Source organism: Heloderma suspectum, chromosome 10 (assembly GCF_057233095.1).
Source record: "Heloderma suspectum isolate Gila_16-S chromosome 10, 16-S_ref, whole genome shotgun sequence".
Taxonomy (NCBI): Eukaryota; Metazoa; Chordata; class Lepidosauria; order Squamata; family Helodermatidae; genus Heloderma; species Heloderma suspectum.
The window spans coordinates 25,389,678-25,416,704 of record NC_139467.1 but is presented as its reverse complement, the minus strand read 5'-3'; the positions used below and the strand labels follow the sequence as shown (position 1 = coordinate 25,416,704).

The window sequence follows — 27,027 nt, the reverse complement described above, 5'->3', positions numbered from 1 at the left end:
CCATTTTGTTTAAACTATAGTTTGTTGAAACTAGCCATGATCATACTCCCATTTATGATCCTGGCTTCTTCTTTTTTTAACTAACCACAGTTTAACCTAATCAGAGTTTCCCCAATTCAGATGTAACAATAAAGTCTGATTAGTTAATCCAAGAAGTGAATGCTTCTAATCTACTTGCAGTCATGCCAGGGGAGGCGGGAGGAGCGAGCAACCTTGCGTCTTGCTTCTGCTCATTCACATAGCACTAAACCAGAGGTGGGCAACTTGTGGCCTTCCATATGTTGATGGACTGTGACTCCCATCATCCTTCAGTATTGGCTATGTCAGCTTGGGCTGATGGAAGCCACAGTCCAACAACGTTTGGAGGACCACAAATTGCCTACCCCTGCACTAAGTTTTAGTCACATTTCTGAAGCCAGATCTGAACCTGGTTTTATATCCTGGTTCGTAAACAGAGAACAAACCATAGTTTTCTGGCTGGGATGCAATGGAAACTGATTTAATGAAGCCCAGAAGTCTTGAATTTCAGCACATGAGAGAAAGGAGGAGGGAAGGGGGAATACACAAGCACAATGCTTGTTCTCTGACTAATAAATCATGATTTATTATGATAAAGAGCGGTATCCAACTGTGTCATTCCACTAACACAAATTACATTGCGCTAGTGGAAATTAGGTTCCAAAATAAGCACAAGAGGGGAAGCCAACTAAAGTTACATTTCCACAGGAGCGTGGTTGTGTAAGCAGTTGAGCATTACGCTTGCACCATCCATTGTGCAACTGGTTGCACATTAGGATTGTGCAACACATTGCATAACCAGTTGTGCATTATGCTCACACAAGCGGTTGTGCATTACGCTCATGCAAGCAGTTGTGCATTATGCTTGTGCAACCAATTGTGCAACTGGTTCTGCATTATCCTTGTGAAACCCATTGTGCAACCCGTCGTGCATTACACTTGCCCAACTGGTTGTGCATTACACTTGCCCAACCAGTTGTGCAAGTGGTCGCACAATGTGTTGTGCACGCGTAACGCATAACTCCTGCACAATGGAAAGATTCGGCAGAGCTCCACTGGCACTATTTGAGATTGTGGAATGACACAGTTGGGTTCTGCCCTGAGAATGTTGCATCTGAATCGGGCTACTGTAAAACAATGGTACCAATACCTGAAAGCCTACCTAGTTCTTTGGCTTTTTTGGTAGCATCGTTGATGTAATCTTGTGACCGGCCATCAGTAAATACAATGGCTACCTTCGGAACTCCAGGCCTTGCTCCACTGGAGATGGCAAAGGAATTGTCCACTAGATATTTCAAAGCTTGTCCAGTCATGGTGCCTTTCTCCATGTAGGACATCCTTCTCACTGCTGCTTTGATGTCCTTCTTGTTCTTGAATTGCCCCAGTGGGAATTCCTGCTTGACTGAACTAGAATACTGGACCAGGCCCACATGTGCGTTTCTGTCTGACACATCCAGAGAATCCACGATCTGGTTGATGAATCTCTTCACCAGCTCAAAGTTCTCAGGCCTCACACTCTTTGACCCATCAATCAGGAAAACAAGATCAGTGGCAGACCCTCCACTACAGGCTGGGGAGAAGCAAACAGCCGAAACAAAACAAAACAAAGAACAGGAGCTGAAATAGTCACCTCTTTATTTAAATAATTTAAAAAAAACACTTTTTCAAGACTGAACCAAACCATACTTTTTCCAGTGAAGGGGGGAAATATATTGCTAGATTTTTTTAACCACTTCAAATAATAATAGCTGCAATTGATTGGGATATAAATGAATCAAACCAATTTAAAGTATAAAGAAAATGTTCCGTTTCTAACTAGTTTGATCATATAAGCATAAGAGCCTTGCTGGATCAGACCAAAGATCAATCTAGCTCATTTATTTATTTATTTATTTATTTAAAAATCTAGTCCGTGCTTTATCCAGAATAGGTTCCAGAGCAGTGTACAGCCACAAATATTCAAAATTACAAGTACAATACTATAAAAACAAAACACTTAACTATCATAATAATAAAGACTGAGAGGCTACAAGCAATAAAATAAGATGATCTTATTTGTGGCAGAAGCAATACCATCAATTAAATTGTCTGGGCAAATAAAAATGCATTGAGCTGGTACAAAAAGACTGTAATATTATTTTGCCCTTTCCATTATCTGCTTTGGATTGCAGGCTTCCTGAGGTCCTGTTCTATTGACAATCTGTGCCATTGGTATGTACAGACAGGTTTAGTCAGTTTTGCTGTTTAGCCCTGTAAGTATTGTTTTGAAACCTTGCTCTGTTTCTTTTGCTTTGAAATTGAGGGTGCTAGCTGGGCCCTTGTTTCATAAGCCTTAAAGGTGTACTGTAAGGTCTGAGAGTCGCCTGGCTCAGGCTGAGTTGGGCGTAATGGGTGGTGGCAACCTATCTTTCTGGGTTGGTGTTTAGTCTGAGCAACATTTTGTCCCTGTCTACACTGTTTGGAGTTTTGTCCCCCCTTCCTCCCTTCAGCATCAGTTGAACTTCCTTGGGGAAGGTGCTCCAAAATCAGGGGGCCACCACAGAAAAGGCCGTCCTCCATATATGCATGATGCACTTCTCTTACTGATGGTACTTGCAGGAGGACTTCACCTGACAATAGGAATATACGAGCAGGTTTGTGTGGGAGGAGGCACTCCTTCAGGTACCTATGCCATCACCAAATCGTGTGGCAGCAAATTTCATAAATTGATTACACCCTGGATAAAGAAGTATTTCATTTTGTCTGTCCTGAGCCTCCTGCCAATCAGTTTCACTGGGTGATCCTCAATTCTAGCATTATGAGAGAGGGTGAACAACTACTCTTTATCCACTTTCTATATATTGTGCATAATTATAAAAAAACAAAAACAAAAAAAACCTCTATAATGTCCTAACATACTTTCAGTTTCCTTTTTTGCCTAAACTCAAAACCCTGCATGCTTTAGCACTTTTTTTCATAGGATAGATTCCCTCACCCCACCCTGTGTGTTTCCTTGATAGTTTGGTTGCCATTTTTTTTGCACCTTTCTTGAATTCCCACCAGCAAAGGAAATATCCATGAAAAGGTCAATTTTCAATCATACTCTGCAATAGTGGTAACTGTTTGAAAATTACTGTGAAACATTTGTGTGTGTTTTAAAAATATCTTCTCTGGTGGGAATTTATTGGGAACTTCAGAGTTCCTGAGAGCATCTAAGGATGTTTTCACAGGTCCTTGCTTTCTGTATTAACCCCTACACTGGTCAGAATGCTCATGTGCATTACAAATGCCTCTCTCAGGACCTAACTAAATGTGATGTGATGCCATTTTCTCAAACAGCAATCGTGTGATTTGATTTATTTGATTTTTTTAAAAAATAGCAGTCATGGGGCCGATCCAGATTGGGACCCTTGCAGGGGATAGGGGAACTTCAACTGGAATCCCATCAGGATTGAAACCACTACACTTTCTGTGTTTGGATGAAAGCTTCCATTGGTGCATGTTGTTGTTGTTCAGTCGTTGAGTTGTGTCCGACTCTTTGTGACCCCATGGACCATAGCACGCCAGGCCTTCCTGTCCTCCGCTCTCTCCCGGAGTGTGCTCAAGTTCATTTGGTGCATGTAGGGCCTGTCTTTTCAGTGCAAATAGCAACATTGGGCAGGGTGGGGGGAATCTGCTAATGCTAATGGTGTCATATCTGGCTTAACTCTTTCACTTAACAAGGAAACATTCATATGTGCAAGCACAAGAGATGCCCAAAGGCTATGTAAGCTTCAAGTGTGAAAGTGGTCTGTGTGTTCTCTTTGGCTGTGCAAGAGGTTCACCATTTGTCCTCAGAAAGGAAATGGGAGAGAGGCATTTTAATTGGCATGCACTAGAGAGTTCAGACAAACTGTGGCAAATTCTTAAAGAGATGGGAGTACCAGACCACCTTACCTGTCTCCTAGGAAACCTGTACAAGGGTCAAGAAGCAACAGTAAGAACCAGACATGGAACAACCGATTGGTTCAAAATTGGGAAAGGAGTACGACAAGGCTGCGTATTGTCGCCCTGCTTATTTAACTTATATGCAGAGTACATCATGAGAAACGCCGGGTTGGATGAATCACAGGTCGGAATTAAGATTGCTGGGAGAATTATCAACAACCTCAGATATGCAGACGATACCACGCTAATGGCAGAAAGCGAAGAGGATCTAAAGAGCCTGTTGTTGAGGGTGAAGGTGGAGAGTGCAAAAGCTGGTTTGAAACTCAACATTACAAAAACTAAGATCGTGGCATCTGGCCCCATCACTTCCTGGCATATAGAAGGGGAAGAAATGGAAGCAGTGACAGATTTTATTTTCTTGGGCTCCAAGATCACCGCAGACAGTGACTGTAGCCATGAAATTAAAAGATGCTTGCTCCTTGGGAGGAAAGCTATGGCAAACCTAGACAGCATAGTAAGAAGCAGAGACATCACCTTGCTGACAAAGGTCCATCTAATCAGAGCTATGGTTTTCCCAGTAGTAATGTATGGCTGTGAGAGCTGGACTATAAGGAAGGCTGAGTGCCGAAGAATTGATGCTTTCGAACTGTGGTGCCGGAGAAGACTCTTACGAGTCCCCTGGACTGCAAGGAGGTCAAATCAGTCCATCCTAAAGGAAATCAACCCTGAGTGCTCATTGGAAGGACAGATAATGAAGCTGAAGCTCCAATATTTTGGCCACCTAATGCGAAGAGAAAACTCCCTGGAAAAGACCCTGATGCTGGGAATGACTGAAGGCAAAAGGAGAAGGGGACGGCAGAGGATGAGATGGCTAGATAGCATCACCGATGCAATGAATATGAACTTGAGCACGCTCCGGGAGAGAGCGCAGGACAGGAAGGCCTGGCGTGCTATGGTCCATGGGGTCACGAAGAGTCAGACACAACTTAACGACTGAACAACAAGAGAGTTCAGAGATTGGTCCAACCTCCTTCTCTTTTTTTCTTTTTTGTGTTATGGAATTTTCCCAAATCTCAGCTTTTAAAAACTGAGTTGGCTGTATTTGATCTCTTGGATTCTCCTCCTAGTCCTGCTGCTGACTAGATGCTTAGTTTACTCAAGGAGCTCATATATTTCAGTGGATCCCTTGTTCTGCCAGTGGCAGCCAGAGCACAGTTTTAAACAGAGCAATCTGTACACCCCAGTTGCTTTCCTGGCTCTCTGGAGGCCATCAGGGAAGGTTAGTTAAGGACTGAAGAAGTGACGCAAGCAACGCATTTATGCGGAGGCGGTGGAGAGAGTGCAGTGCCCTGGGCAGAATATTCAGGCAGCAGGCCCAGGGCCCTGTAGGAATGGACCAATTGTTATCACTTTCTTTCTAGTGTGAGCCTTAGTCCACCCTCCCAGCTGCTCTCCCAGCACATAGAAGACCAATGAAGATGATGTTAAGAAGCACAGAACTGATGTAAGTGGTTCACTCCGAGGGACAGGCCTGATGCCTGGATGTGTTCCAGATGCACCCAATCTCATCTTATCTAAGAAGCTAAGCAGGGTCAGCCCTGGTTTGTACTTGGATGGGAGACCTGGGAGTCAGGCTTCCTGCACTGAGCAGAGGGTTGGACTCGATGGTCTTGTAGGCTCCTTCCAGCCCTATGATTCTATGATCTCACTCATGCGGGGAGCCGCGCTTTCCCTGCAAGGCTGCGCCACTCATGAGCTTTTAGTGTGATTCTCCAGTACAGCCCCTCTTGATGCTCCCCCCACATCAAGAAACCATTGGGAAAGGTGGATTCAGGAGTATGCAAATGAGTGAGCAAGGATGACTCCATCATACCACATCCTATCTTCAGGACTATTATCTGGCTCCATCCTTAGCGGACAGAGGCCGGGTAGCACAGGAAGCACAATGGGGCACCTGTCTACATCCTGGCACCACCAACTTCCTGCTGTCTTCCTCTGCCCTCGGTGGCTCCACTGCCAGTTCCACTGTCAATGGCAGCATCACCTCCTCCTCCTCCTCTCTCTGACTGTGGTTTGTGCGGAGGTCCACCTACATAATGGACCTTTAGAGGGAGAAAGGGCAGGAGAGTGAAAGAAAGGGCAGGAGGGTGAGAGGGAGGGGGTCCACCCACACAATGGACCTTTAGAGGGAGAAAGGGCAGGAGGGTGAGAGAAAGGGCAGGAGGGTGAGAGAAAGGGCAGGAGGGTGAGAGGGAGAGGGTCCACCCACATAATGGGCCTTTAGAGGGAGAAAGGGCAGGAGGGTGAGAGAGAGGACCTGTGGCTGCCCTTGCCCATACAGTTCCCACAGGCATGATGGGGGGGGATCATGAAATGGAGCTGGCCCTGATTAGATACAACTAGGACTTCTAGGAAGTAGCAATGAGAACTTCCTATCCTTTGGAGTTGTGAAGGGAGACAGTTCAAGAGAGATCCAGAGGAAGGGGGTGTGGGCTTCTCAGAGACCCCAAAGGTCCAGATTGAGACCCCAGGAGGGTAGGTTTCCCCCCCCCCCGGGCCTGAGGTCCTATACCCTTGATTTACACAATGTGGAATGAACATTGGTCCACATTCGCCAAGTCTGAAAAAGGATTATTTACCACTGCAAGTTTTCCCATCAGTGTTGAGCATGAACCCTTGTTTACAAGCACAGGTATATGAAGCCTCTGTACTGACACAGATCTGCTGGCAGTCATGGTCTCCCGTGGCACACAGGTCAGACACAGCTGTAAAATAATAACATACAGTGTTCACATATATCAGGATTTCAGAGTACACAAACAGGACCTGATTCTAGCTCCTCTTTTTCAAGTTGCATAGTATACATCTCCTTCCTTTAATATCTGAGCATAGCATATACATAACATAGAGAAAAAAAATATTTCCCAGTATTCTGATACTCTTATAGGATGGCAACAAAACTGGACTAAATATCTGCAGCAATTATCTACCATACCCACCAAAACAGGGTGCAAGAGAGCATTGCATCCCACAGCCCTTATAGTATGGTGACCTGTGGGTTACTGTAAATTGTGATCAATGATGAATCGGAACAAAGGAGTCATCTGATTTCTTCATGCATCTTGATCAGAGTGTAACATGGGCTTGTTTGTTTTTTTCAGTTTCTGAAGTCATGGGTGAATTGGATTGGGACTGTGGTAGTGGAGGAAGGGCTTAAACCTTTGCCCCCACCCTGCAATTTTCCTTTTTAAAAATCACCTGCTGAAGCTGCTATTCACCCTACAGGGGAAAATATAACAGTTTCTGGAAGAAATATAAATACGGGGGGCGGGGATTAAACTGTTTTTTAACTGTTTTATTGTTTTAGATTTTAATTGGTATTAGCTTGTTCAATGGTTTAATATGATTTAGCTGTTTAAATTATTTATTGTTTTATACTGTTTAAATTGATTTTATCTGTACACTGCCCAGATATCTTAATGATATTGGGCAGGATACAAATGTTTTAAATAAATAAATAAATCAGTACCATATGGGTACCAATAGGTTTTTTCACTGCAGGACATCTTTAGAGGGCCAGTTCGATTGGGAAAATGGCATGGGAGGTGAAGGCTTGACCCCACCCTCCAGATATTTTTGTTTAAAACAGGAAATCCTAAGCTCAAACTCTACACATTATAGAGATCCATGTTTTCCACCCACATTTTTTTAAAAAAGCTGCAATCAGCTTTGGCAGAGAGTAAACGAGTGCAAAGGAAGGGTGGACAGGGAGATGTTCTTGAATCCTTTCCTCCTTAATCTGCTTTTTCACCTGTAGGTGGAATGATACAGCAGCTCTGTCTTTCTCTCAATGCACAGGGATGGGAGAACCAGGGAGGCCTGAGCTGGCTGAAATTCTCCAAATTTTACTTCAAAGCTCAGTGCAGATCGTTCTCAATTGCAACCTGTTTTTCAGTCCTTTCGAATTGGGAAAGTTGCGCATTTTGAGTAAATTACGCGTTTTCATGTGCACATTTTGCAAACATAAGTACAAGTTTGGAAATTTGTGAGCATTTTCAGAGAATGTGTGCTCCTGTTCATGTTCAGGGTTGTGAATGGGGCATTTTCAAGTGACTTGCGAACTGAAATTAAATGTTCACCCATCCCCACCCATGCATGAATGAAAAGGGGGAACAATTGGCGAAGGTGATTTTTAGTTGTAAAAAGTCAAGATGGGGAAAGGATTAAATAGACTGCATTCTCTGTCCACCCTTTGCCCCGATTCACAGTCTACTAAGCCTGATTTTGGCTTTTAAAAAAATGCCGAGGAAAGAACAAAGAGATCTCCACATAATGTATAGTTTCAGCCTGAATTTTAAGAAATGGTTAGGGATGGCGGAGAATTCTGCCATGGACTCCAATAAGGCCGGATTCTAAAGAATCCCCCTCCTGGAGTCCGTGGCAGAATGGAGCACTCACCCCCCCCCCCGGAATCTGTCCAGGTCAGATCCATCTCGCCGTCGATCCTGCGGAGCTGGCCGCCTGCTCCGCATCACTGCCAAATGTTGATACAGTCAGCAGCCATTGCTTTGCCGTATCACTGTAAGTAAGTCTCGAGACACAAATGGCATAGTGGGAGCCATTTGCGGATGTAAAGCTAGTAGATTAACCTAAATGCAGTTGTAAATGGATCAACGCAAAGCAGAGCCAACCGGGATGGATTCTGGGGGGAGGGATGGATTGCCTCCCCCCGCGGGCAGATTCCCCCACAGAACGACAGGTAGGGAATCTGCCCATCCCTAGAAATGGTTGTCTGCAATATGGATCTTTAGTTTATTACAGAAATGTATGTCCTGCTTTATTTTATCAAATAAACTCAAGGCGGCTCGCAGGCAAAATTTTAAAACAAAACAAACATTACATAGCATCATCTTGCAACATCACAAAGGACAAAAATAAGTCATGCCCTTCCCAAAACAAGATAGCACCAAAAAGGCAAAATATCCACAATAACCAGCAAAGCAGTACACAAAATAAAATCCCAGAGACAACCTCAACCAACAGTGGTGCCTTAAGTTTGGGGCCCAAAACCGAGGCCCCCAAATTAGGGATGTCAGACAAATCTGCAATGGAGCCAAATGAGTTCGGACTTTGAGTAATCCAACCAGTGGATTGCACAGTGGGCCGGCTTTTCCCATGTCGGGCAGATTCCACTGACTTGTCAACCGTTTTTCGAGTTTTCCCAATTTTGCACAAATGTCCTCATCGAAAAATATGCAGAATGGCCAAAAATGCACATTTCCCTTAGGCTAAAGCATAAAATGCACATTTGGGGGGGATTTTCCATATTTTCACACATGCGAATTTGCGCAAATGAGCATTTCCACAAATTTGGGAACTAAAAAAAAAAGCTGATTCCCTCAATGGGCGGACTGCAGAATGAAAGGTACCTGACAATCTGTGAAACACAGATGGAACGGATTTTAACAATCTGTACATCCCTACCCGAAATGCCTCTCAGAGGTGACAGTAGAGACCGACGATGGGGCAGTGGGGGCTGTAGCAGGAAACAGGCACAGTAGCAGTACCCAGTTCATAGCCACAGCATCTCTTTTCCTTTTTCTGTTTTTAACATTTACGTAGATTTTCTTTGCTCATTAATTTTCTATGTTCCTGCATATATCCTTTGGCTCTGCCTCTTGCATGGAGGAAAAGAACTGTCTTCATCAGTTATTTCCCACTGTGAAGCTTCCTTTAGGACAGCAGTGGGAAACCTGAGGCCCAGGGGCCAAATCCAGCCCTCTTGGTTCCCCAGATGACCACGCCGCCTTCCCCCGACCCCCCCCCCATTCCCCCAACTACTGATTGTGTGGTATTTTGTGCAGTTTTGTGCAGTTTTTCCCCCTTCTAAAAGGTTGAAATGTCTCTCCTAAGACTTAAGTACTAGCAGTAAGAGCTTTAAGCCACAATATGCTGGTATTTTTTGTATTTTTGGCCCTGTCCCCTTTTGCCTTTGGCCTCCACTCACTTCACCTTCAGCCCTGCCCATCACTGGAATGTGACCCAGAACTGCTTCTCTGAAATTGAATTTCGCCCTTGGGCTGAAAGAGGTTCCCCGTCCCTTGTTTAGGACTTACCACAGAATGCTTCTTGAAACTTCTGGGACAACTTCTCAATGACACTGTAGCTCTCCACATAGTCCACGTGCTCATCCAGAGGTTCACTTGCTATCTGCCGCAAGGTGTGCATGTCCACACGACCCACACCAATAGCAAAAATTTCAATCCCAAGAGCTCTTGCCCTCGCCGATACATCTTTCACCCCATCCTGGGGGCGCCCATCAGTCACTATGATCGCCACCTGAGGATAAGGAAGTGAAGATTCAATGGACTGTCCAGCTGGATACAGTCTTGCATCCTATTCTGTCTTCATTCCAATGGTGTCCATCTTGAAGCACTGCGTGCAGGTAGAGTCATGCCTGCTATTCAATTAGCTCTAATCGAAACCAAGACTCTTATTCCTCATAAGCAATCAATCAAACAATCATGCAAATTACCCAGTCCGTACTAGCAGGAATACTCACTTAGTTAGTACTACAGATATTCTCAAGATTCAATATATTTTTTTCTATAATAGGAGCCTTGGTGAGCTCTGAAAATCAGAGAAACAGAGGGTAATATTTATAGGTTGAAATTTATATTATGAAAATCAGATGGTCAGACTTTTTAAGGGTACAAATGATTAAGGCTTACCAATTGCAAATTGGAATTGGAATTTAATTCACCATTATTAGTAGAACGTTCAGGGAGTGTTCAACATCTTTTTTTAAAAAATTAAGAGGCTTAATGTTATTTAAGATAAAGCAGCAGTGTGTTTGATACTCTTTCTTTCTTTCTTTCTTTTTTTCTTTCTTTTTGTGTTCTTTCTTTCAGAATTAGAAAAGCTTTGCTCCTGCCACAAGTAGCAGCCAATATGCATTCAAAACAGCCCAGTTGTGTTCCCGTTTGCCACAGAATGGCCAAATTGAAATATGCCAATTCCAGGTAGGGATGGACGAAAGTCCCTTACCTGGTCCCACAGCTTTTTTCAGGGGGGGAGGTGCTCCGTTTCTCCCCCCAAAATTCTTGGCGGGTGGGGAGGCGCCCCGTCCCTCCCCGCTGAAATTCTGGCCGGGGGGGAGGCGCCCCATCCCTCCCCGCCGAAATTCTGGCCGGGGGAAGCGCCCCGCCTCTCCGGCCACGTAAGAGAAAAGTAAAGTAAAAAAAAAAAAAAGTGATAGGCTACGTAAAGATTTACGTAGCCTATCACGGCTAGATTTTCCAAAAACACCGTGATAGGCTGTGTAAATCTTTATGTAGCCTATCATGGCTGATTTTGGGGGGGGGGAAAGCGCGTACGCAAATGGCGGCGCCCATGGGCCCTTATTAGCGTTGCCCTTATTTTCACCGTAGTCTAAGTAAATCTTTACGTAGACTACCCATGCCAAAATAAGGAACGCAAATGGCGGTGCCCATGGGCACCTCCATTTGCATACGCGTTTTTTTTTTCCCCCAAGTCAGCCATGATAGGCTACGTAAAGATTTACGTAGCCTATCACGGTGTTTTTGGAAAATCTAGCCATGATAGGCTACGTAAATCTTTATGTAGCCTATCACTTTTTTTTTTTTTTTTTTACTTTACTTGGAAATGGCGGCGGCAGCAGCCGGTCGGAAGACCGGCCGCCGCCGCCACCAAACCGCCGCCTGGACCCGCTGCCACAAGGGACATTCGCACGAGGTAAGTCCCATCCCGGAGGGGCGGGCGGGGGGGGTGGACCGTTTCTCCACCAATTTCGGGGGGCCGAATGCGTTGGCATTCAGCCTCCCGGAGGTTCGTGGAGAAATTCTCCGACATCCCTAATTCCAGGGGCTTTTTCGGGGGTGTGAGGATGGCTACCCCCATTGGCCATCATGCCGTAGCATCATCTGAATTTCAAGTGGAGAACTGTGTCATCCACCATGCATACCCAATCGTCACAGTCTGTTTTACACCTTTCCTGGTGTGTTGCATTCTGTCACAGCGAATTCTCTGTGCACCGTCACGTAAACTCCTTCGCTTCCCTTCACTTAGAGCAGGGGTGGTAAACCTGTAGGCTTCCAGATGTTGTTGGACTCCAGCTCCCATTTGCCTGAGGCAGCAAGGCCAATGATCATGCATGATGGGACTTGTAGTCCAGCAACCTCTGGAAGGTCACAGGTACCCCACCCTAGAAGAATCCTGCAGCAGGCCTGGATTAAGAGCCTATCAGGCAGCTGTACAGAACCCTCTTAATAAACCTCCACCAGCCTTGAGCTTGTGTTCAGCAAGCAAGGTATGCGGACCTGCCAAGAGCAGAACTCAGAACCTCCTGTTTTGTCTGCGGTCGCCCCATGTGATGAGCTTGCTGGACTGCAGTTTGGAACATCTTCCTGGCAGGGAAATGTTCTCAGGCTCTGGCCTGGCCCCACCACCGCTCAGACTGGCCATTGGGCCTTCCTGGACAGGAAGGGCTATAAAGGGCTTCTTCATTGGTCCAGGACTTTGCCAGAGCAACAAAATGTTCCTTGTTCTCATGCATTGCTGTGTGGCCCTTGGCTATGATTCCTTGCGACCACTGTTCTTCTGTCTCTCCCCCCACCCCACCCCCCATGCTTTTTCAAATATATCGTTGATAATTTGGGGAGAAATTAGGGGGGGGAATCTTACGAACCATTTTCTGTCTTAGAATACATCACAAACATAAGTCTGGAACCCTTCTAAGACAGAAACAGCTGAAGGGTGAGTTTCCGGGGGTAAACAATTGGTAGGGGCAAGGTGAAGCATTCCCTTTGGGCCCTAGCCTGCTTAGATGCAAATCACCCATCACAAGGGCACTTTGCAAGAGGGATAGGTCCTCGGGGCTTCCTTTAGCATGGCTGCAGTGCACACTGTAGTTGATGAAGAATCACGCAATGTCCCTTTTTTGCCACAAGAGAGAGCCATTTATTTAACAGATTGGGTGGGAAATGGAAAACTCAAAGTGAAAGGCTTCTCTTGCGTACAAAATAAAATTAATAATAATAATAATAATAATAATAAATGTGTGTGTGTATGAGAGAGAGAGAGAGAGAGAGAGAGAGAGAGAGAGATGTCAATGTGAACCTATCAAAATCTACTGTCTACAATCCAAGGCAGGAATTTAAATAGCTGTTGCAAAGAATATTGGCACCATGTTGTGGGTTTTTTGAAATACTCATAAACAGATTTCTCTTGGCAGAGCAGGTAGAAGCATGCCTTCTCTAATAATTATTTCCCCTCAGTTCTTTAAGAATCTTTCATTTTGGCATGGGTTAGAAAGCACAACAGCTGGTTGGACACTGCGTGAACGGAATGCTGGACTAGATGGACCCTTGTTCTGATCCAGCAGGGCTCTTCTTATGTTCTTAAATTCTTTAATCATTTCATCTGGTTGTTTAAATCTCAATACGGAGCTAAGGAGCTTCCTAGTAACTCACAGCCTACAGCAAAAACAGCTTGGTCAGAATATATAGGCATGCAACATTGGGGATTGCATCTCCAAAGAAGCCTGTGAGGGTCTACCCCGACCCCACCCCCCATTCCAGAACATTCCAATCCCCTTCTCTTCATTTTTAAGGGTTGTCTTTAAAAAAGCCTCTGACTCTTTCTCAACCTGATCTTCTGCAGAATTAGGTGCACCTGAGCCCTTTGAAATCAATGGGTTTAGGTGTGCCCAACAGCATAAACTTATTCACGCCTACTCATAAGTTAGTTTTCATTTATTTTAACCTATAAAGCCTTGCATGGCTTGGAACCACAATACCTGATGGAGTGCTTCTCCTGACGTGAACCTACCTGTACACTACGCTCAACACCTAAGGCCCTCCTCTGGCTGCCTACACTGAGGGAAGCTCAGAAGATAGCAACAAGGGAGAGGGCCTTCTCAGTGGTGGACCCCCAATTATGGAATGATCTCCCCGATGAGGCCCACCTATCGCCAACATTGTTTTCTTTTTGGTACCAGGTTAAGACCTTTCTCTTCTCCCAGGCATTTGGCAGCAGATGATAAGTTTTAATCAATCTGGATTGTCTTATGGTTATGGTGGTTCGCTTGACATAAGAACATAAGAAGACCCATGCTGGATCAGACCAAGAGTCCATCTAATCTAGTATCCTGTTCACAGTGGCCAACCAGCTGTCAACTAGGAACCCACAAGCAGGGCAGGAGCACAACAGCATCTTCCCACCCATGTTCCCCAGCAACTGGTGTACATAGGGTCACTGCCTCTGGTACTGGTGGGAGCACACAGCCATCAGGACTAGTAGCCATCGATAGCCTTCTCCATTAATTGTCCAACCCCCTTTTAAAGCCATCCAAATTGGTGGCCATCACTACATCCTGTGGTAGCAAATTCCATAGTTTAACTATGTGCTGTTTGAAGAAGTCCTTCCTTTTATCTGTCCTGAATCTCCCAGCTTCATACAATGAACTCGAGTTCTAGTATCTTGAGAGAGGGAGAAAAATGTCTCCCTATCCACATTCTCCACACCATGCATAATTTTTAGACATTGTTTGTTTAAAGTGTTTTAGATGTATGTCCTCTTCTCTATATTGTCTCATCATGCATATTTTTTTATGTAAATGGTTATTAATATACTGTATTTTTAACGTTTTTAATTTTTGCAAACCACCCAGAGAGCTTTTGCTATGGGGCAGTATAGCAATGTGAAGAAGAGGAGGAACAGGAGCAGGAGCAGCAGGAGGAGGGGAAGTTGCACTTGAGTTCTTGGTTCTAAGGGAAGCAAAAGCCGAGTGTAGTCAAACGCGTACCCTGGATTTTAGGAAAGCCGATTTGAATAAACTCAGAACAATGATCAGTAAGGTCCCGTGGCAAGCGACGCTTACGAGAAAAGGAGTCCAAGATGGGTGGGAGCTTTTAAAAAAGGAAATTTTCAAGGCATAGTCACAAACAATTCCAACAAGAAGAAAAGGTGGAAGACAACAGAAGAAGCCAATGTGGCTTCAAAAAAAGCATAGGGATGACCTGAAAACAAAAAAAGGACACATATAGGAAGTGGAAAGAAGGCCAAGCAACTAAGGAAGAGTACAGGCGGATAGCACAGAATTGCAGGGATGGCATCAGGAAGGCTAAAGCTGAGAACGAGCTGAGGTTAGCGAGGGATGCTAAAAGCAACAAAAAGGCTTTCTTCAGCTACGTGCATAGTAAAAGGCAGAGGAAAGAAATGGTGGTTCAGCTATTAAATAAGGATGGCAAAATGATAACAGATGACAAAGAAAAGGCAGAAGTGCTCAATTCCTACTTTGGCTCAGTCTTCTCCCAAAAGAGGGTCTATGAGCCCCCTGGCAAAGGAGAAGTACAGGCTGAAGGGGCAGGATTGCAGCTTGAGATCGATAGGCATATGGTCAAGGAACACCTAATTACTTTGAATGAGTTCAAATCCCCAGGGCTAGATGAACTGCACCCGAGAGTAATAAAGGAACTGGCAGAAGAGCTCTCAGAACCACTGTCTATTATCCTTGAGAAATCATGGAGGATGGGTGAAGTGCCAGATGACTGGAGGAGGGCTAATGTTGTCCCTATCTTCACAAAGGGTAAAAAGGAGGAACCTGGGAACTACAGACCAGGCAGTCTGACTGACATCAATCCCTGGGAAAATTCTGGAGCAGATGATAAAGCAATCCATCTGTAAGCAACTTGAAAACAATGCAGTGATTACTCAAAGCCAACATGGATTTGTCAAGAACAAATCCTGCCAGATGAATCTGATCTCATTTTTTGATCAAGTAACCTCCCTTGTGGACTGTGGGAATGCTGTGGACATAATATATCTCGACTTCAGCAAAGCTTTCGACAAAGTGCCCCATGATATCCTGATGAGCAAACTAGCTCAAAGTGGGCTAGATGAAACAATGATCCGGTGGATCCACAGTTGGCTACAGAATCAGACTCAAAGAGTGCTTATCAATGGGATCTTCTCAAACTGGGGAGAGGTAACAAGCAGGGTACCGCAGGGCTCAGTCCTGGGCCCAGTGCTCTTCAACATTTTTCTTAATGACTTGGATGAGGAGGTGCAGGGAATGCTGATCAAATTTGCAGATAACACAAAATTGGGTGGGATAGCTAATACTTTGGAAGACAGAAACAAAATTCAAAGTGATCTTGATAGACTGAAGGGCTGGGCAGAAAACAATAGGGATGTATGAAAGTCACTTACCTTTTAGCAAAATTGATTTGAGGTGGGGGGGAGGCGCTCCGTCCCTCCCCCCCGAAATTCTGGCCGGCCGGCTCCGCTCCGCAGGGATTCTGCGGAGCCGCCAGCCAGCTCTGCCAGCGGCCGGACATCCGGCCGCTGGCTAGCAGGGACGCAAATGGCAGCGGCCGTAGCCGCCGCCGTTTGCATCCCTACAGTCAGCCGTGATAGACTACGTAAATGTTTACGTAGCCTATCACGGCTGATTTAAAAGAAAAAAAACGCGCGTACGCAAATGGTGGCGCCCATGGGCGCCACCATTTGTGTTTCTTATTTTGGTACGTCTTAGTCTACGTAAATGTTTATGTAGACTAAGACGTGCCAAAATAAGGAACGCAAATGGCGGTGCCCATGGGCGCCGCCATTTGCATACGCGCGCATGTGTGTTTTTCTTTTAAATCAGCCATGATAGGCTACATAAACATTTACGTAGCCTATCACGGTGTTTTTTAAAAATCTAGCCATGATAGGCTACGTAAATCTTTACGTAGCCTAACACGTTTTTTTGTTTTTGTTTTTTTTTTAACTGGAAATGGCGGCGGCGGCAGCCAGTCAGAAGACCGGCCGCCGACGACGACAACGAACCGCCGCTGGAGCCGCCGCTGCCAGGAAGATCCGCCCAAGGTAAGTCCCGTCCTGGGGGGGGCGGGGGTAGACCATTCCGCCACCGATTTCAGGGGGCCGAATGCGCTGGCATTCGGCCTCCCCAAGATTCGTGGCGAAATTCTCTGACATCCGTAGAAAACAACAGAATGAAATTTAATAGGGATAAATGCCAAGTTCTGCACCTAGGAAAAAGAAACCAAATGCACAGTTACAAGATAGGTGATACTTGGCTTGACAACACTACAAGCGAGAAGGATCTTGGAATTGTTGTCAATCACAAGCTGAATATGAGCCAACAATGTGATGTGGCTGCAAAAAAGGCAAATGCTATTTTGGGCTGCATTAATAGAAGCATCGCTTCCAAATCCCGGGAAGTACTAGTTCCCCTCTACTCAGCACTGTTAGGCCTCATCTGGAGTACTGTGTCCAGTTCTGGGCACCACATTTTAAGAAGATGCAGACAAACTGGAGAGGGTTCAGAGGAGGGCAACAAAGATGATCAGGGGACTGGAAACAAAGCCTTATGAAGAGAGACTGAAAGAACTGGGAATGTTTAGCCTTGAGAAGAGAAGACTGAGGGGAGATAGGATAGTGCTCTTCAAGTACTTGAAAGGGTGTCACAGAGAGGAAGGCCAGGATCTCTTCTCGATCATCCCAGAGTGCAGGACACGGAATAATGGGCTCAAGTTACAGGAAGCCAGATTCCAGCTGAACGTCAGCAAAAAATTCCTGACTATTAGAGCAATGCGACAATGGAACCAATGACCTAGGGAAGTAGTGGGCTCTCCCACACTGGAGACCTTCAAGACGAGGCTGGACAGTCATCTGTCAGGGATGCTCTGACTTGGATTCCTGCAATGAGCAGGGGGTTGGACACGATGGCCTTGTCGGCCCCTTCCAACCCTACTATTCTATGATCCTATGATTCTATGAAGTAAGAGTAGGAGTTTGGTGGTAATGACTATCAGATAAGTGTGAGGAAGATTGCAGCCTGTTTAGAACTGAGCTATTGCTTCCAGATATATAAGGAAAATTGTGCTGACAGTATTCTACCCAACTGCACAGTAAGAAGCAAAGTGCTTCCCGCCTTCCAGAGCTCTAGCCAACAAGAGCTAATGTATTGGGATTATTGGCAAGCACAAGGCAATTAAATTGTATTAACATTTAATGTAATTACATCATAAATATTAGGTACTCCTGGCTGCTATAGCATCCCCAACAGGTGGCTCTCCAGCAAAAGAGTGGCCACTAGCAAAAGAAGGACCAAAGAACCGGTTGAATTTTTCGTCCCATCCATCTATTATAGGCATAGAACCCTTACTAGAAAAGGGGGAAAGAAGAAGATGGCAACCCTATTTTAGGTTTCAGGAAAAGTCCACTGGAGAGCCTTCCTTTTCACCAGTTATACTCAAGGCTGGTAAGGTACTGCCTGGCAGCCTGTAAAGCTTTCCCATGCAGGGCCAGTCTTAGGGATGGGCAAGCTGGGTGATCCCCTGGGGTGCTGAGCTGAGGGGGCACCAAGCTGAACTCAGTGGCTGCTGTGGCTGTTTTGTAATGTACTGTCTGCAGTGAGCTGGGGTGGCAAGAAGCAGGTGTCTGTAACCTTTTTTTCAAGATTCTACAGGTTGTTTGGGTACTAATAATGAAAACGATCTTCTTTCAAGTAGCTTGAAAGTATGTTTATTTTTCAATTTCCACTTTGATGTCATTCCTGCTAGGCAAAAATCAGTGGAGCACAGCCTTACTTTGAGGCAATGTTACCGAGCACTTAGCACTTGACATACTGTCAAGACTGTAAGCAGCACTATATAAATAATAATAAAATAAAGCTATAAGAGGTCAGCTGGATACCTTTTTTTTATTTATGACTTTTCTTTATTATTTTCAAAGATAAAAATAATGGATATTCTAAAATAAAGCGTGCTTGCCAAAAGGTTGGACCTGCTACAAAACAAAACAAAAAAAATGTTATAAGTACAACCTGTGATAGTCCTGCTGTGTTGCGTAGCGCACCGCCACCGCTTAGAATGTGGCTTTTTGAACTTTGGCTCGTATATAGGCAAACTGTAGCACTGTGGCTGAAAGATCAAGGTTTTGAGCAATGCCATTCTCGATGGACATTCCACCTGCACCGGGCCCCATAAATCCTCTTGGCAGCCCTGCAAAACTGGCTATGGGGGCAGTGGGCGGGGCACCAAAGGCACTCCTCGCCCAGGGCGCTCTTTATCCTAGGGCCAGCCCTGTTCCCATGACTGTGTTTCCTCACCACAAAAAGCTACACCTGCTGAGTGTCTACATGACATGCAGCTGTTAATGACTGTGAGAACCAGTCTGGTGCAATCTGGTCTTTCAGGAGAGTGACCTGAGAGACCCAGGTTCAAATCCCCACTCAACCTTAAAGCTCACGGGGTGAACCTGGGCCATTTGCTGCTTCTCAGCCTAACCAACCTCACAGTGGTGTGGTGAGGATAAAATGGGGGTGGGGGAAATCCTGTATGCCACCTTGAGATCCCTGGAAGAAAGGTGTGATATAAATATTACTCTCGAAGGCCCAGTGGAAGCTGGGGGCTCCGAGCTTGGTGGGGCTGTGAATCCATTTCGGGTTTTAGTCAGAACCAGCCAGAACTCTAAAGAGCCATCCAAGATGCTGAACCCTATCCCCAAAATAAGTTTGGATAGCTCTTTTAGAGTTAACAGTTCTGACTGAAACCCGGAGCAGATTCGCTGTCAGGGTTCCCTTTTGCCCCTGCTGTAAACTTCAGAACCCAAATCAAGACACAGACAAGAGACTTCAGTTCTCGGCTTTTACTCCACTACTTCAATGGGTCATACAGATGCAAACGGTCAGTGACTCACAGTCTACAAAAGAAACACCTTCAGGAAGTTCAAAAGAAAGCTACGAAAGTTGCCCACCATTTGACAAAAAAGTAGGCTACTGCCCTAACTTAAGGGGTGGAGTGGGGGATCTCTCCGTCTCTCTTGTGAGGCCTCTAAGTGCTGCTGTTCATGCTGGATCAATCAGGCAGACGGTCTAAGCTCTGCCCCTGCCATCTCTCTCTTGGCTTTGTGTCTGCACCTGGTACCTAAGAATTCAGGCTCTCCAAGCCTCACCTCTCCCTGTTCGCTATCTCTCACAGGGGTGTGTGAAGAGAGGCCCTCTCCATCCAGCTGGGCCTTTGAAGCCTGAGGAGTCTGTGTCTCTATCTCTTGACAAGCCTGGGAAATTTTCTCCTCCACCTCCTGCAATTCCTCTTCAGATTCCGAGCCACTGAGCCACTCCCTGTGCTCAGAGGCACCCCTGACATTCACTGTGACAACAAGAACATTATTATTAGTATTAGTAGTAGTATTTTAATATGTATGGTTGAAAGATAGAATGATATAATGATGGGGGGGGATTTGATGGGGGAGGGGACACCAAACTTCCTTTCCTCCAGTGCCAGTTGCTTGGCTGCCCAGTTCAGTTACATGGAGTGATTTGCTCTGAAGATATCTTGAAGTCTTCTGTTCTAAAAGTACTAGATGATACAATGTTTTAACCACACATTTGTGCAGAGAAGTTTCCCCAATCAAACAACCAACAACATGAGAATAGAAATAGATTCATACGTTACTGACTAAAGGGTGTAATTCGTCTGCTCCAACAGTAGGTGGAGCTGTCATTTATCTTGCTAGTTGGTTAGAGCTTGTTTTGTTTCTCTTTCCCTCTCTGATCCAAGCAACTTCCTCTTTTCCTGTTCCTGTTCTTCTGCTGAAGTCAGACTGTGTAACATTGATTGCAGTCGCAGTAAAGGATTTGAAAGATGGAACTCTGCTGTGCGCAAGACTGATTGCTTTTCTCAGCTCTGTAGGACTATGTTAATAGGCCCCTCATGTGATCAGTCCCTCCTGGCCATACTCCTCCCATGCCGATGCACATGCTGGCCATGCTCCTCAGCAACTGTGCATTTGGTATAAGAAAGAGACTATGCACAGGCAACTCCCTTGCTCATCAGAAATCCTGGCCAATCAGGTCTCTGGTTGGGTGGAAGACCCAAACACACATATAACTGAATGTGCATAGGACCTTTTCCTCACTAATGCTGAATAACCTGCCATTAGGGGATGCATTCAGTGGGCTCAACATTGTAAGAGGGGTACGGCCAGCAAGCACATTCCAGCTGTCAGGAGTGCCCTGGCGGCCTCTTTCAGTCTACTCCAATAGCTAACTCAAGACACAGACAAAAGGATTATTTTCAAGGCTTTAATCCTTTTACAACTTAATGACTCTTTCAGATGCTAATCACCAGTGACTAAGCAAGGAACAGCAGAGTAGCCTATGCTCCAGGTTAGGCAGTTGGTCCCCGTTTTAAGGAGAATCACAGGAATACCCTGAATTTATGGGCTAGGGAGAGTTCCTCCCTCTTTCCCTTGGGTCCTCAGGACGCGACCATTGCTTGCATGCCAAACAAGCGCTATGCCTCCTTTCCACGCCCTCCAGCTGTTGTCGCTTCCGGCATCGGCGCCGAGCATCCGGCAAGCCCCCCTCCAGCGCTCTCTCACTGCCAGGGTCACTATCTATCTCAGGAATGCTGGCAGGAGGAATCTCTGCCAGCTGCTGTGCCTGTGAGAGATGAGGGCGCTCCTCTCCCATGGATTGCTGTTCCTTCTCAGAATCAGAACTGCTCTGGGGTTCTATCGGCTCAGTTTCCACCCTGACATCAGCTACCACCACACATGTTCACTGAATGCATGAGGTGATGGCTCCTATGAACATCACTTCTGGCTAGGGATGGTGGAGAATTCCGCCATGGACTCCAATGAGGCCAGATTCTAAAGAATCCAGCCCCCTGGAGTCCATGGCAGAATGGAAGACTTACCCCCGCCTCTGCCCGGAATCGTCTTCCACCAGATCCGCCGGATCTGGATTGCCAGAGATACGGCCACCATGCCATATCGCTGGCTGAAGGGGACTACTGACTGTGGATGCAAGTGGTGTCCGGGATGCCATTTGTGGCCGTAAAGGCCTTAGTTTAAGGTCACTGCAGCCGTTTACGGCTGCATTTATCTTAAATTAAGGCCTTTACAGCCGCAAATGGCGTCCCGGACACCACTTGCATCCGCAGTCAATAGTCCCCTTCAGCCAGCAATACGGCATGGCGGCCATATCACTGGCACTTTGGAGCTGGCCAGCAGCTCCGTGGAATTGCCGCAGAGCGGAGCCGGCCAAAGAGGATTCCGGAGGGAGGAACGGATCCCCCCCCCCGGACTTGCAGGTAGGGGATTCGTACGTCCCTATTTCTAGCAGCTGAATAATCAAGCCCTCTTCCAAGATCTCAGAGATGAGTCAAAACTTGTGGTTTTTAAATGTGAGAAATATTCAGCTCATGGTTACTTTTCATCACATTTTCCTCTGCAGAATCTCCTAACACCTGACCATCTTGATCATAAATAGAAATATACTTGGAAGCAAATCTCTTTTTTTATTGTTTCATCATATTGGCACTGAGCTGGACCTAGGATTTAAGGCTTCAATGTATGGTCTTGTGTGCTGTGTACAGTATCATTTAGTCAGCACTCAGATGCTAAAGCAGGGGTCGGCAACCAGGTATGCTCCAGATGTTTTGGACTACAACTCCTATAAGCCCCAGCCAGTATGGACAATGGTCAGTGATAATGGGAATTGTAACCCAAACATCTGGAGTTGCTTACCCCTTGTTAGGAATGCATGGATGAGTAAAATCAGTTCCATCTGTGTTTTATGGTTTGTCAGGCGCCTTTCATTCCATTGTCCGCTCATCAATGTAATCGGATTGTTTTGTTTCTGAATTTGCACAAATTCATGCATGGGAAAATGTGCAAATTCCCCCAAAATGTGCATCTTCACCCTTTAGCTTATAGGGGAAATGCACATTTTTGGCTTTTTTATTTTGCGGATTTTACTATAACAAAATTTGCGCAAAATTCAGGGAAGTTAGAAAAATGGTCTGCAAGTCTGTGGAATTCCCCAACAGGAAATGCCAGTCCGCTGCAGAATCTGTGGGTCAGATTCATGAAAATCTGAACTCATTTGGTTCTGTTCCAGATTTCTCCAACATCCCTGCTCCTGGTCAACCCTCAAAAATGCACAGATAAAAATAGGAAGAGGCTTGTTACATGTCTATTCTCGAGTTCCATGAGCCTTGCTTCCTCTAATATTGCTCATTGCTGAAGGCTCTTTCCTACCTCCTGGATCCTAAATTTATTTATTCTGCAATGGCCTGACCTCCACCAGTTTTAAAGCCAAGAAGACCATTGTTGTTCTGATTAAAGGTATAACTAGAAAAATGTAATTTTTCTGCAGTTGGTTATGATTAGTTCAAAATTTAACTGAGTTGGTACAGCATTTCGAATGGCAAGTGGTGAACTGCGGAGTGCCTTAGGATGCAGTCCTATATACACTTATTTGGGAATAAATCCCATTGAACTCAGTGGGACTTACTTTGGAATAGACGTGTATAGGATTGTACCATTAGTGTTCATGAGTATGCATTAGCATTTAGTCATGTCCTTCTTTGTTTAAATATGCAGATGAGTCAAGAAGTCTGAATCAGAGATTTAACTTTTACAAAACCAGGGGAGGGAGCTGAGCCCTGAAGAAAGGCAACTCTAGCCATTCACTCTAGCAACATTTCCTAGTGCTGGGACAATCTTTCAAAATTCTGACAGTGTGGCTTGTATTGGAGGGGGGGGGGTTGCAGCAAAAGAGGGTGAGAAACTGCCTTCCCTCTTTCACATTAACTGCATGAATTCTGCAGTAGGGATAGACAAACCTGTCAATCTCAGTTTCACAGAGATTGACAGTTTTCTGAGATCAAGTTCGTTCCATCCCATTTTCATATAAGCTTGCAATTCTTTCTTTTTTAATCCATATGAAAGGTTGTACACATTTTTCATAATGTACGCATTAATATATGCATTTTGTGTGCATTTTTTGTGCATTTTTCAGATGTGTGCATGTTGTTGAGTACCATTTTTTTTTTTTTTACATCACACACTTAGAAGTGTATGGATTTCTGACCGCAAATTGCATTCTGCATTTGGGCCCAGGAGGTGCAAATTCTGTAAATCCATTTTAAAAATTCAGTGGAGCAAATTTATCACATAAACCTAGTCTGAGGGAGATGTCATGTTCTCCAACTTCGACCCCCCCTTGCCCAGATCAGAGGAGATTTCAGAGGGAGAGGAAGTTTAATCCACTAACCCATCATCTGATACTCCAGGACATTCCAGACCAGAGGACATGACTTAACCAGACTCCTCAGACTCAGAGGGTACCTCCAATGCAGTCCTCATCACCCCCACACCATAGGATCCAGCTGCACAGAATTGGGCAAAGGCTCTTTAAAAGCCAGACGACTCTTCAGAGGAGTTGCAATTAACAGCAAGTCCACAGCTGCCAGCATTCAGAAAGCTTCAGATGGCCTCTCTCTGTTGCTGAGACAATGTCTCTTCTTGAGTGAGTACCAGTGCATAACTGCTATGGTGATCTCTCCAGGGTCCTGACAACCTTTGCCTTGCCTTGCCTTGCCTTGCCTTGCCTTGCCTTGCCTATCAGGTGAGACCTTGAACATGCTTAATTGAACATGATCTTACTTTACCAGAGGTAATCTGGCCCTTCCAGTACCACAGCTGCAACCCAGTTCTCTGTTGGAGTCCTAAGCTGTGCTAGGACAGGACAGGAGGAGAACAAAATGCACTGTACTTTACTCACCCACAGGAGCTTCTCAGTGCCATAAACTGCCATATTTAATTCCCTATGGCACCACTAACAATGATGTTACATTGTGATGTAATGTCATTCCAGGATATTATGGGGAAATTAAACATGGCTGCCAACAGCACCAAGAAGCCAGGAGAAATGCTAGTGAGTTTTTTATACTGACCTGCCCTTGAAATGCACTCCCCACAGAATAGCCAAAATGCTCCCTTCTCAGTTTCTAACCTAAACGAAATGGGGCTGTGAAAGTAGGGAGGGGCACTTTTATCAGACCTGATTTCAACAGGCATTCCTGAAGAGACAATTAGGAAGAGAATATTAAGGAGATACATGATAGTGGTCCTCAAATATCTGAAGGGCTGTCATGCAGAAGATTAAGCAGACTTGTTTTATGTTGCTTCACAGGGCAGGACTAGATTGGGTGGAAATTTCAGGGAAGCAGATTTTGGCCAAACTTTAGGAGAAATGTCTGAACGGTAAGAGCTGTTGGACAATGGAACAGATTATCTTGGGAGGTGATGAGCCTTCCTTTGCTGAAAGTATATAAGCAATGGCTGGACAGGCATCCGACAGGGATGCTTTGCTGTACTTGCATCCTGGATGCCAGATTTTGCACCAAGCAGAGGGTTGGACTAGATGACCTCCAACGTACCTGTAGAAAAGCCATCCCATCACTACCTGGTGAGGTAGGTCAGTTGTACATGTTTCTATCTTCTTAGTAGGCTACCTTCCATTTAACTTTTGGCCAAGTCGCCATTAAGCTGGTTCAACAGTAGTACTGCTGTCATATTGTGATCACCTCTGGCCACAATATTTAATTGAATATGGCAGGGATATAGTCACATTTTGAAGTTAATGGGACATAATTGGCTTCTGTCCAAGTATTTATTTGGGTTTTAGATGAAACTCCACTATGATATTTATTAGGCCGTAGCTCAGGGGTAGAGCCGCTGCTTTGCATGCAGAAAGTCCCAGGTTCAAAGCCCGGCTTCTTCAGGTAAGGCTGGGAAAGAATCCTGCCTGAAACCCTGGAGAGCCGCTGCCAGTTAGTGTTGGCAATACTGAACTAGATGGGCCAAGGGTTTGACTCAGTATAAGGCAGCTTCCTCTGTTCCTACATCTCATAGTTTTTGAAGATAGATAGATAGATAGATAGATAGATAGATAGATGATAGATAGATAGATAGATAGATAGATAGATAGATAGATAGATAGACAGACTCACAAACACACACACACACACACAAACATATATGTATCAATGATATAGATATATGAACTGATGTGCCTTCCAAAAAGGCAAATGCAATTTTAGGTTGCATCAATAGAAGTATAGTTTCAATATCACAGGAAGTGGTAGTTCCACTCTACACTGGTCAGACATCACATCAGATACCATGTCCAGTTTTGGACACCACACTTTAAGGAGGATTCAGATAATTTGGAACGAATTCAGAGAAGGACAACAAAGATGATCAGGTGACTACAAACTAGGGCTGTGCAGGGACCCCCTGATCCATCTCAGACGCTGCTTCAGGGCTTCCGAGGTGGGACCAACCTGCTCTGGGCCACTTTGGGTCCAACCTGACCTGCTTCGGGCTCCAGGGCTGAAGAGTGATTCAGATGGCCAAAGTGGGCTTTCCCCCACCCCGATGCCCCCGCCATGCCACACGAGCCCTCTGTGCCTTACCTGGACCATCAGGATGCACTCCATCAGCCTCTTTAAGGAAGTCGCCATTTTGGTGCATTCCTCTCTTTCCGGAAATGGAATGCTATGTAGTTGATGACCGTATGGCCACCATTTGCACAGGATTCAATTTCTGGAAATAGATGAAGTTGCAACGACAATTCCCTTGAAAAGGCCAACGCCTGCCGGTGCGTGTCCCAAGGGTTCAGGTACAGAGCTGGGGGCTCATGTAGCTGGGCAGAGGGACAGCTGGGCTTCCATATCACTCCAAAGTGCACCAATGCCCTTCAGAGAAACCTGACCCACCTCAGGTTGCTTTGGGTTCATTCCAACCAGCTTCAGGAGCAGCCTAAAGCGGCCAGAGGCACACCACTTCAGCTCAGAATTTGGCTCCAGAGCTGAAATTCGAGCACTACTAGAAACTATGAGGAACGACTGAAGGAACTGGGTATGATTAGCTTTGAAAAGAGAAGACTTGAGGGGGGATATGATAGCATTTTTCAAGTACCTAAAGGGTGGTCACACAGAAGAAGGCTGCAACCTGTTCTCTGTCATCCAAGATGGTAAGACACAAAGGCAAATTTCAGTTGAACATCAAGAAAAACTTCCTCAAGGTCAGAGCAGTTAGACTGTGGAATGAACTGCCTAGGGAGGTAGTGGGATCTCCATTGCTAGAGGTATTCAAGCAAAGACTGGACAGCTATCTGTCAGGGATGCTTTAAATTGGATTTCTGCACTGCAGGGAGTTGGACCTAATGGCCTAAATGGCCCCTTTCAACTCTGTGATTATACATGCATATATACA

The 27,027-nt window shown here is 45.4% G+C and overlaps 1 protein-coding gene across 1 annotated transcript in view; it reads right to left on the bottom strand.

Moving 5' to 3' along the window:
• MATN1 (matrilin 1) overlaps window positions 1–27,027 on the bottom strand; it is a 42,050-nt gene that overhangs the window by 3,752 nt on the left and 11,271 nt on the right. Inside the window, exons 3-5 of the mRNA XM_084814399.1 lie at window positions 10,041–10,263; window positions 6,564–6,689; window positions 1,181–1,588 (exon numbers count right to left, since the gene is read on the bottom strand). Of these exons, the coding sequence (XP_084670525.1) occupies window positions 1,181–1,588; window positions 6,564–6,689; window positions 10,041–10,263 (757 nt within the window). The remainder of the gene's footprint in view (window positions 1–1,180; window positions 1,589–6,563; window positions 6,690–10,040; window positions 10,264–27,027) is intronic.